Source organism: Cyprinus carpio, chromosome B7, assembly GCF_018340385.1.
Source record: "Cyprinus carpio isolate SPL01 chromosome B7, ASM1834038v1, whole genome shotgun sequence".
Lineage (NCBI taxonomy): Eukaryota > Metazoa > Chordata > Actinopteri > Cypriniformes > Cyprinidae > Cyprinus > Cyprinus carpio.
Window position 1 is genome coordinate 28,503,711 of NC_056603.1, and position 12,426 is coordinate 28,516,136.

Genomic DNA, 12,426 nt, shown 5'->3' on the forward strand with positions numbered 1-12,426 from the left:
GTTTTTCCCTTCTTTTGAGGTTCAGCAGCAGGTCTGAACATGCAAATCCATCCCATATCTAATGTGATTTGTAATGTGAGTTTCAATGCCATCAAACTTTGTGAATGTGTAAAAACATACAAGATATATTCAGCCATTCATTACCCGCTCATTAAATCCAGCTGTGTAAACCGCATGCTTTAAGCCCGTAATCAATGTAAGGTTGTTATAAGACATCAAAGACTGCACATGCTCAACTTCACTGTTAAATGAACAAACGTCAGGGGGAGTTACTATAACAAGCATGCTGCCCAAATGGTGTCTGTACTGACAGTGTGATTGTGAATCACAAGGGACACATTAAATAGTAGTTTGTCAGAGTGAAGTGTCATGTCGTCCGTTTTAATCGCCCTTGTCGGTCTTCTCCAACCACTGCTGATTGGTGCTTCAGTGTGAGTGGTGTGTGGCATTGAATTATTCATCAGCAGTGTCAGTCTAAAAGCGAGCATGTACATGTTCCAGAATATTTTAGTGCCAATAAAAAATCAGCATGCTTATTGGCACTCCAGAGGGAAACGCAGAGAAGTGCCTCCTCTTTTCACTGAGCTTTGACAATGGCCTGGCACAGGTTCAAACTGCCACAAGAGTGTCTTTGATATCCTCTGGTTTTCTAGTTGAGGATGTCAGGATATAAACTTTCTGACTTCTGTGCAACCTAAGTTAGACAACTTTCTGTCTACCTACCTCAGTTCTCTGTTTGCTTTCATTTTGTCGATTAGAGCTTGTTAGTTTGGTGACACAGACAGAGCAGAGTAGGCCGTTGCTGGATTTTAGAGCATAAACAGGGCAAACGTCTGACAGGATCGTCTGGAATTCCCACAGTTGCAGGTCAAAATAATACACTAATGCATTTTTGACTTTTTGAATTTTCCTAGTTCTATGCATGGTAGTGTTTATAAATTATGATAACCACGAATGATTAGTAGTAATTAGCATAATCCATGATACATAGTGGTAAAAGTTATAATACATGCCTAAACAATTTCCATATAAAGGCTTTTAACACAAACTCTCCTTAATCTATTTTGTGATTGCATTTTCTCTCTTTTTCTGTGTAGATGTGCTCTCGCCCAAGATGACATTCATCAAGATTTTTGAGTGTACCACAATTTGAGGACCAAAATGAAAACCCCTTATATAGAGGACTAGCCTACTCATTATTGACTGCATTTTTATGCGGAACCTATCCCAGTTTTTATTATTATTCTGAAATAAGACTGTATTATCATGCTATAATAATAATAATAAAAATTCCTGAGATTTACATGTATATAGCACTTTTCTGGGCACTCAAAGCGCTTTACATAGAAGGGGGGAATCTCCTCAAACACCACCAGTGTGCAGCATCCACCTGGATGATGCGATGGCAGCCATAGTGCACCAGAACGCCAACCACACACTAGCTTATTGGTGGAGAGGAGACAGAGTGATGAAGCCAATCAGCAGATATGGGGATTTTAGGAGGCCATGATGGTAATAGGCCAATGGGCGAATTTGGCCAGGATGCACCCCTACTCTTTTTCAAAGGACATCCCTGGATTTTAAATAACCACAGAAAGTCAGGACTTCTGTTTAATGTCTTATTCGAAAGACAGTGCTTTTTGTCAGTATAGTGTCCCCACCCCTAACTAACACCTCTTCCAGCAGCAACTTAGAATATAGAGGATAATATTAAATTATTTGAAATTCAGGAAGTGGATTAATCTGTAATTATGAGAATTATTAATGAATTATATACTACATATTCTAAAGATATATATAATCTTGACACTGCCTTTTAAAAAAAAAAAAAAAAAAATCAAAGTGTTTTAGTTAGGCCCCTTACCCATCTTATCAAATTTTCTATTAGGACTGGGCAGTTCCCTGATAGTTTGAAAAAAGCATTGGTAAAGCCTATTTTCAAATCTGGGAATTCAGATGATATAATCAACTATAGACCAATTAGTCTTCTCCCGGTTCTTTCTAAAGCGCTGGAGAAGGTTGTATCAGAACAATTTTTGCATCATTTAGAGACTAATAATCTTTTACACCCTTTATAATTTGGTTTTAAAAATAACAAAGTATAATATATCAAAACGATCTCTGTTATGGTTTGATTCATATTTAAAAAATTGTGAACAAAGTGTTGTCATTAATAATTTTAAGTCAGTTTCTCATAATATTAATACAGGAATTCTTCAGGGAACAATTTTGGGTCAGATTCTTTATAGCATATATATTAATGATCTTCCAGAAGTGTATCCTGATGTGAGTCTTCAAATGTATACTGATGACACGGTTGTCTACGTATCTGGCAGGAACTGTTTGGAAAGTTAACAAAAAATGTAGAGAAAGTGTCAGCTTGGCTTGATACCTCCTTTTTAACTTTAAATACTAAAAAGACAAAGTCCATATGTTTTTCAATAAGAAAATTACCGGTAACAGAATCATTAAACATTAGAATTAAAGTTGAGATTATAGAACAAGTATCAGAAGAAAAATTAAATTTTAAAAGTCATGTTAAAAAGTTAAAAACAATTAAAGCAAATCTTACTAGCTTTAGAATAATAAGAAATTGTTTAACATATGATCATGCTTTTTTGTTTTTAAATTCAAAGATATTATCACATAAGGTATATGGATTAGCTATTTTGTCTCAGACAAATCAATCCATAATTAATCAGGTTAAATGTCTTTACAATAGAGCTTTGAAAATTTGAGATGGAAAGCAAATAAGATACCATCATTGTCAGATCTTAAGTAAATACAAGAGTTTAAGCTTTGCTCACATTGTCTTTTTTGACTATGTGAAGTTTGTGTTTAAATGTTTAAATGGTCTTGCTCCTATGCCCTTATGTACATTTTTCGAGAGATTGCAGGGAAGCAGTAGATCCAGAGCGGCTTCTAGTGGAAACTGTAAAATTATATATTGTAAAACTTAATTTTCTGTTCTCTCAGTGAAAGGTGTAAAATTTTGGAAAACATTGCCTGACTATTTAAAATCTGTTGTAAATTATGATCATTTTAAGAAAGCCATGAAAAATTGGTTGATACATCAACAAACCTGGAGTCATGTTTAGTCTACTTATATTATACATCTGTGTACTGCTTGTTTATTGTAATTGTAATTTATAAATGCCTTCCTAGGGACAAGTGTTGCAAGTTAGCTTAGGCTACAAGCACTATGGTACATGCATGGGATGACTGTTGTTTCATTTTCATCTATGTTTTATTTATTTATTTATTTATTTAATAATTTATTTGTATCTGTCCCTAACAAATAAAACATTAAATAAAATAGTTTTCCCAGGAGGTCTCCCATCCAGGTACTGACCATTCTCAACCCTGCTTAGCTTCAGTGGGCAACCAGTCTTAGGCTGCAGGGTGATATGGCTACTGGCAATGCATTTATTATGATCATAGTTAGCAAATGAGACTCTGTGTCTTACTCTTGTGCATATAGAGTGTGTACTGTATAGTCTTTTTATCACTTACGTAATAGAATGGAGTATATCTGGTTTGCCCTCCACGGCTGAAGGAAAGAAAGGGCAGAGTAACTCCAGGAGTCTCAGATATTGCATGTGACATTTATGGGAATATGCCAGTTCTGCAGGGCCAGCAGAGGTCAACTTCTCTTGACATTCTAGAAGTATCTGTCACAAGTGTGTTAGGGGATGTTGAAAACAGTTACAGTTCACTAAATTTATAAAAGGACATCCATCAGATTGAATTTTAATACTAATACATTTACATTAGCACTTTTTTGAATATTTATCCAAATTGCAAGTTTAAAAGTGGTATAAATAACGTACATAAATAATACAACTAACATATAATTTACTGTAAATGTACTGGTCCTTGAATAATAATTTAGTTTTTTTTACAATTGAATACAAAGTACAGTGTAATCCCAAAACTCAATCCTAAATTTAATACTGTCAAATTCAGTGGATTATATTATTATGTTCTGTCTTTCTGTATTCAGTTAAGGCAGCTCTTGTTCTGATGAAGTCATTGATTGTTCTGTCTGTTTATCCACTAATCTGTGCATAAATTACTCACTTACTTGCCCAAATGAACAAACAAGAAACAAACTTTACTCAAGAGGGAATTTGCATTTTAAAACGGTTAGCAATCTCCCTTCTGAGGTTTGTTTTTAATTACATTTTTTGTGCCAACGCTTACTTTCATGTTACACTGGGTTTATGCAAATGTCTGAAGCATCCGTAAATGAAGTCAGGATAGTGGGTGCAGTCATCAAAAAAGAAGAAAAAAAAAGTTAAATAAATAAATCAAGGCTACAGAGAGAAATGCATTGTGGCGCATGAGTGAGTTGTTTGAAATTAATGCTTTTTAACTGCTGTTGACGTATAAATTTGCACATGGCTAATTTGCAGGAACCATTTGTGGAGGTTAAATGTAACATTTATGAATGATGGACATCAGTATTCCCTTTCTTATAAACACTATTATCAGAAATGAGCACCTCAAGACAGAAGGCAAGGTCTTCAGACAAACTTTCCACTTTGGTGACATTACATTGGAACACTCCATTTGCTTAGAAAAAAAAAAAATGTGACTGTTCTGATATATTTTCAAAATGCTAGAGTAATGCCATTTTTTTCTGAACACTATGATCAAACTCTAAGTCAATTATTTTTTCACTTTTAAATAGATGGAAAAGACAGATTTTGGTACAATTAAATAGCAGTTGTTCCAATATGCCATTTATCTTAATGTAAAAGCAATATTTCAAAGCATCTACTACATTGGAACAAAGAATACAAATGCAGAATCTACTTTTGCTCGTGTAGATTTTGCTTATGTAGAAGTCTGCCCTTGTGAGTTGTTTGACATCTCAAACAAGCTTACTGTGTTGCTACAGCAGTCTGTTGAGAGTGTGTTCATGTGGGCGTTGCCTGAATACACTCTTACTCTCTCTCATCACTCAGTCCTATTCAATTATTGAGCAGAACACTTTCAGATGGAGCCAGGCAATTAGTCAGCCAATTAAAACTCCATTCTGTACCCCCTCAAGCCTGTCTCACTCTAGCCCTGATCTACTGGCCACTCCTTTCTTTTGTAGTCTTAAAACCTTTATTGACTTAAACTCTCAGTAGACATGAAAATCAAACTGCATTCCTTACAGAAGGACAACAAACAAACACACACAAATGCTTGCAATGCTAATTGCTTATGCTCAGTTGATTTGGTGTGTATGTGTACATAAAAGGAGTCATAGGAGGAAAGATGTTGGGGATTCTTTCCTACTGAAATAGTATAATGTGTGACACACAGTCGCTGTTAAGTTGTGTACTGTGTAATCAACTCCATGATACCCAAAACGGTTTGCAGTGTGAAAGGGACAGCGATCCGATGACTTTAAAAATCGTGTAGTGTATACATGGCAAGTGGCATTGTGATGGACATCCTAGTGAATTGACTTCTTGGACGAGAAAAAAAAAATGTAGGGCAGGACTTGATTGTGGGAATTGATTGGATTGTTGGATTTTTGTTGTTTTCTATTGCTGCAATCTCATGTAAGTGACAGGTTGCTGGAGAGGAGGGATTTTTGTCCTGTATCACATAGCTCATCAGATACTAAAAGAGACATTGTTGTGAGGGTGAGGGGATGTTTTTGTATATTAACAAGGGCACCTTCATTTAAAATAATAATGATGTTGAATAATAACAATAATAGAATTTTCGATTTTGTTTTCATTGTGACTGTAAGAAGTAAACACATCTTTTTCTCAAAGGCAGTTGGCATGCTGTCACAGTGAGCTGCATTGCAATATGAATTGTACTTGGCTGATTTAATCAAAGCAACTCCAGAAGAACATCTGAAGAATAATCATGTGTCATAATACAAGCTGCTATTCACGTGTCTGCCTGTGACTTCTGTCTTTTCTAAGATGAAATCATCTTGCTAAAAGAAATTCAAATCCTGTGGTCTGTTTATACATAAAGATAGTTTACACAAGTGTTTTCATCCAATTATCAACTCTAAAAAAATCTCCTGGAAGCTGACATTAGAAATTCCTTTTTTTTTTTTTTTTTGTACAAAGTGGCATAACTTTGCCATTTTATTCAGTTGGAGAGAGAGAGAGAGAGAGAGAGAGAAAAGAATACTTGGGAAAAATAATCTGCAGTATCATTTCAGTTTAGAAAGGTGTTTCTTTGAATTTTTTTTGACATTGGGTGACTTTTTCTAAAATGCTTTTAACAAGCACATTGTTTATAACAAGCACATGGCACAGCCTTTCTGTCCTTATTGCTTCATTTGATACTGTCACCATTGCTTTGTATTATTAGGATGATCAACTATTCAACTATTGGAGGTCACCCCAGAATGCTCATCATTTGCTCTTTATTTTAGTGTGAAATGAATGTAATATTTTCAGACACTTTGCATGTTGATTGATTAAATGAAAATGTATTATAGGTTTTATTTAGATTAAATGCAGATAGATGCAATTGCTTTTCTGACCCACTTAGGTAGGACATAAATACATCTTTATATGTACTTTCATAAAATTCTATTCTTAAAATGTGTATTATATACTTATTATATTGTATTAAAATACAAATAAAGTGTACTGCCAAATGTATTGACAAGCAATTAAGGTTAACTAAAGTATACTGTAATGTGATTTCAGTAACAGTTTAGATTAGGGAATATTACTCACTATTAACCAGTTGCTTATTGAGAGGATATTACTACCATATTGGCTGTTTATTAGTCCTTATATAGCACATATTAATGCATTATTCTGTATGACCATGTTTCTGATCCCCTAATTTACAAGTTACAAGTCTAACTCTCTAACCATTAGGCCACGACTGCCCCTTTAACTAAACTACTAATCTCTGTTTTTCTAGTAGTTGAACAAGATCATAGTGCTTCTTTGAGTAGATGAGAAGCACCTTAGGGATTCTGTCACTAACAATGTACACTTCTTCCAGTGCCCTGTGGTGCAATGTGCATTTTTCATCTTCGCATCTGCCACTGTTTTTCCTTTCCTCATCTGGTTTGTCCCGCTATAGCTCTATGAGAGTGTCCCCTGCACTCTCTTTCTTTCACTTTAAATCTCCTCCTTTCCCCCCCTCTCCCTTTCTCTGCAGTCTCATGTCCTCGCGGCGATACTACTTTGAGGTTTTGCACAAGCAAGATGACAGAGGTTCAGACCATGTGGAGGTGGGGGTGAGTACAGAGCCAGAGTTTGGAAAATTCTGGTAATTTACCATATGTTGAAGTGTTACCAATGAAACTTCATTGAAAGTGTCAATAAAACATTAAGTCTTAGTGTGTAGAAATTGTATGTAAAACCTTTTTCCTGATATTGTTTTAGTCAGGACATTTTTCTACCTTTCAGTATCCTTTCCATTAGACTGCCTACCAGGCAGAGCTTTTTTAATCACTGTCCATTTATTTTTAAGTAAACAGACTGAAGTATGGGATGCGTCATGAATGAACTCTATGTTTAAGTGGTCTGCAACACTTATGCTTCTATAGCCTTTTACTATTTTCTCCACCACTCTTTCAGTTATTGCATTATATAAAGCTGAATAAGTGGAAAGATGCAATGTGGCAAATTAATGAGGGAAACATTTTCCATGGCCCGCTTCACTTAAATCTACAAAACACATTCTCAGTAATGGCCAGGTCAGAATATCGCAGCAGTACAAAACATGTCAAATTTAGTAAAAATATAATGGCTATATCCACAGCAAACAAACATCTACCAGCCCACTACTTTTGAAACTCATTACTCATTAAAACATTCATAGATACTGCGTCTCTGACCATTACAATATCCTTGAGTAGTATAACAGCCTTAAGCTCTTTGATATACTGATTATGTCCGGAGTGCACCCAAAGGATGCAGAGTTTAACCAGCACATTTCAGTAATTTTATTATCTAGGAGAAGATTGAAAGTAGAAGACAAACAAAGAGAGGCAGTGAGACAGAGAGCGAGAGAGAGCTGATAATGGAATAGAAAACATATAGATTCAAAATAGATTAGATAATTTCGTGTTCTTTCTCCTTTAGAGCAAAATTCAGTAGTCATACTTGAGTATGAATAGAATCTCCTAAATGGAAACATAGTTTTTAAAATAAAATCAATACAATTACAAATAATAATAAAATTAATACATTGTTTATCTTTTCATCTAAGCCCTTTAGATACTGTTGCACCCTTTGTGTCTCTCTCGCTGCATATCAATGTATATTTATATGAAATGAAACAAGTTATTTAACCTTTTTTAATTTATTTTTCCTCTTTATTATTCCACTCCATTTTCTTTGTAGACATGCTTATTCTAAGCTAAATTTAGCTTATATTAAATATAAATAACAAAAGAGCAGGAAAATAGATCAGCTAAGCATGGGGTACCTCAGGGCTCCGTGCTTGGCTCTCTCCTCTTTTGAATTCAGACAACATCTCTGGGACCGACTGTATCATTCAGTAACATGGATTTTCCAGTAAAATCAGACCTTTCTTACCTACGCATGCAGTACCACTCCTCATATAGGCTTTAGTCATCCCTAGACTAGACTACTGCAGTGCTCTTTTATCCAGCCCTGCTGTATGCGCAATCAAACAACTGCAGATGATCCAAAAAGCAGCAGTGGTGGTCTTCAGCAAACCTGGCAGAGCACATATTACCAACTCCGTCAGAACAGCTGAGTCCTGAGTCTACCGTCAAAAAAGGGATGACACAGCTCTTAATGCATTTACTTAACTGTGCTATTCTCTTTCTGTTGTTTCAAAGGGTCATAGGTTCTCCCCTTTATTTCTCTACTGGCTCGTAATTTTCAGGTCAATTCTGGACCTTTGTATAACAGCAAACTTTTAATTCTGTATCCCAGTGATGCAGTGCATTTTTTTGTAGTATTCCTCATTTGTAAATCAGTTTGGATAAAAGCATCTGCTGAATTAATAAATCTTACATTGCATAATCTAACATAGCAATTATGACTAAAGAACAACAGTGAATTCATAAATGTTTCAAGTTAATAAAGCTTTCTCATCTCTGCTTCTTACTGTATGATGCTTTTCAGAATATTATTTCCTCATTTGTAAACTTAAATCGTAGTCTCTAGATCTCTTCATTTCTTTGTGATGGAATCTTTTGATGAATTATTAATCTGAATGTAAAACTTCAACTAAAGTCAGTCAAAGAAAATAACAAACTAGACAGCTGAGTAACAGTACAGAAAAGTGAATTAAATTCAATTAGTTTGACCCTTTTATTTCACACATTTGACTGGACAATCAGCAAAGGGTACTGCTAGTGAAGCTGTTAATTGGAAAAAAAGGATTTAGTGTAATTTTCTATAGATTTTTCACTTCTGCTCAGAGTATGTCAGCTGAATTGTTACACGGCTTTCCTTGCAAGTCTTAGAGACTGGACATTTTTATCTTTAACAGAGTATTAAAGCTGTTATCTACATGCAACGCTAATGTGAAAAGTGATCCCTCCTGCACAACTTTTTTTTTGTACCACTTATAAAGATTTTTTTATTTTTTTTTAAATGCGCACTGCACAGAACTTTCATTGCCTGGAGGCTGAGAAGGCCCAAGATGGCGCAGCTGTGCTTCACTCCTTATTTAATGTTCACTGCAGAGTCCTGGAGAAGAGGCAGTTCAAAGACATGAGAGGAGCCCAATGAATAAATTCATTGAACTTGGAGGTATTCTCAGCTAGAGAGTCAACAGGGACCAGACACCAAAAAGCAAAACAGCTAATTATCTGTGGCAAACACAGGAATTCATTTATTAACCAAACTGCAGCGGGCTAGTCTGTGGAGTTCACTGGATATGCTTTAGATGTTCAATGTTATCAGGCTCACTGCTTCTTTAGGATTCTCCCTTTTTCCCAATTTCACAGATAACACATATTTAATCAGAAAAGGTAGGCTAAGCTCTGTGATGTGCGCATGTGCTTAAACTTTTCATGGTTGCACCCAACGCCAGAGTTATTCTGAGCCTGATTAGCATTTTAACAGAATCCCCAGGCTTTGTAAGGACAAAGAGATCTAATAAAGCCTGTCTGATGTAGTCTGACCAGAAACTATCCAATATGACATTTGCAGTAGGAGTTATTATGGACGGTGCTGCCAGTCAACAGTGAATGGGCTCAGTTTTATTCATCGTCAAGACAAAAGAGAAATAAATCTGTAGCTGATGCAATATATGCCGCATCATGCAAGCTGCACATTGTTTTCTAGGAATTGCAGTTTGTTTGCCATTGACTGCGTATAGTTATTTGTGCAGAAACAGATTAGGTTTTGTAGAAATCATTGCCTCTTAAAAGGATCATGTGTCTTGGCAGGTTGTTTTATCTCCTATTTTCTCATCAGTACAAGAATCTAATGATTATTTTTTGTCATACATGCAATGACAAAGAACAGTGTTAGCAGCATAGCTGGTCCTTGATCAGTGTGTAATACTGCTTAGGTGTGTGTGACCATGCATGGTTGTTTGCATGGGCATATTTGTGTGTGTATTATGTCACTGGGGGCAAACAGACATCTGTGGCTCCTCAGATCTGACATTGTGCTGTAACTGCACTCCATCGATTCCCGAAAGGCAGATCTGACCTTGAGAAACACAAGCTGTGCAGAACAACAGGGTGAATACTAAGCACTGAAGAAAACTGATTCAGGTGTGTGAGATGTTTATGTTGTAAGTGTCTAAACTAGTCCTCATCAATGTGTTGTAAGTAATGGTATGTTTGTTAGATGTTTGATTCTGACATGCAACAAGATTGAGTCTTTGTCAAGATTCACTGAAGGTCAAATAAATCAGCGAATTCATAATTGAGTCAAATAATCTTTTAAATGCTCATCTTTTGCGTGTGTGCTCGTGACTAATTAGTATGCAGTGACAGTGAGTTTGAGAGACACTGCTGCTGTGTTACGTACCATTTTCTGGGCCTGAAACTGTCAAACTATAAGCAATGTCGACATCAAACTGCTCTAAATTCTAATTAATTTCTCTTTTTTTTCTTTTTCTTTGTTCTCTTCCCCTTTCCATTCCTCTTTCAATCTTTGTTCAGCTGTACAGTCTGAACTGCTGAAAGCCGTTGTGTAGTGTGGCATTGGTGTGTGAATGAGAGATTGGAAGTGTGTGTGTGAAGATCAGTTCGATAAGAGTTATTGTTATGCAACTGCTAAATGACCTCTTGCGTGAGAGTGGCCGAGAAGTGATGTTGTAATTGTAGAGCCTCTTTATAAGAATTGCTACGTGTCTGTATATCCCATTTATTTCGAGAGCCAATGCCATCCACGTGCATTGTGAGGGCAAAAGCAGAAAAAGACAGGGGAGGGTGGAGGGCGATTCACTAAGAATGAATTGTGGCAGCTGATAGTGCCATTTATGTGCATGCGCTTTTACATTGTTTAAGCCCCTGATTTACTAAAGGAATTATGCAGTAGATAACGCTGCAAATATGGCAAAAAATCTGTGCTGAACACAAATTGTATGGCACTATTTCAGACCTTGCTGTCTGAATGCAATAAACTACCACAATCTGGCATGCTTTATTGCGACTGTACAACATCAAACCTTTGGTTGAATAGCCGTCAGCTGTTAAATTAAAGTGCACAATTAGATAATACCAATTTTGGTCATCCAATTACCAAATAATGCTTAATTTTGTTAAGTATATGGCGTAAAATGATCGTATTAACGATTAAAGAAAAACACACTTAAGCAAAACATGGTTATATAAAATATACAAAATAATAATATGTCACAATTACTCTAACCCCACTTAAATAAAAAAACTAAGGTATAATACACCCACTATTACTTTATTTTGCTATCTTCAGTTACATAAATGAACTATAGTGTCCTACACCAACTAACATAAAAATATAAAAAAATTATATATGGTGTTTGAATATTTTTTGGTTTGATTGTATGTATATACAGACCACAAAACCAATTTTTGATAATTTTTTGAAATTGAGATTTATACATCATCTGACAATCTGACAATATTTGGCCGAGATAGAACTTGAAAATCTGGAATCTGAGGGTGCAAAAATAAAATAAAAAAATATTAAGAAATTCTGAAAGCCTTTAAAGTTGTCCAGATGAAGTCCTTAGCAATGCATATTACTAATCAGGAATTAAGTTTTGATATATTTACAGTAGGAAATGTACAAAATATCTTCATGGAACATCTGGATGGATCTTTACTTAATATCCTAATGATTTTTGGCACAAAGGAAAATAGATCATTTTGACCCATACAATATATTGTAGGTTATTGCTACAAATGTGGTTGAGGATCATGTATGTGTATATATATATCTGTACACATAGGAATAAACAAGCAACTAAACAAGACACAGGTAAACTGAACTGATAACTATATAAACAAAAAACAAC

The 12,426-nt window shown here is 35.3% G+C and overlaps 1 protein-coding gene across 1 annotated transcript in view; it reads left to right on the forward strand.

The window, feature by feature from the left end:
• b4galnt4b (beta-1,4-N-acetyl-galactosaminyl transferase 4b) overlaps positions 1 to 12,426 on the forward strand; it is an 80,305-nt gene that overhangs the window by 53,974 nt on the left and 13,905 nt on the right. Inside the window, exon 10 of the mRNA XM_042728189.1 lies at positions 7,144 to 7,222. Within this exon, the coding sequence (XP_042584123.1) occupies positions 7,144 to 7,222 (79 nt within the window). The remainder of the gene's footprint in view (positions 1 to 7,143; positions 7,223 to 12,426) is intronic.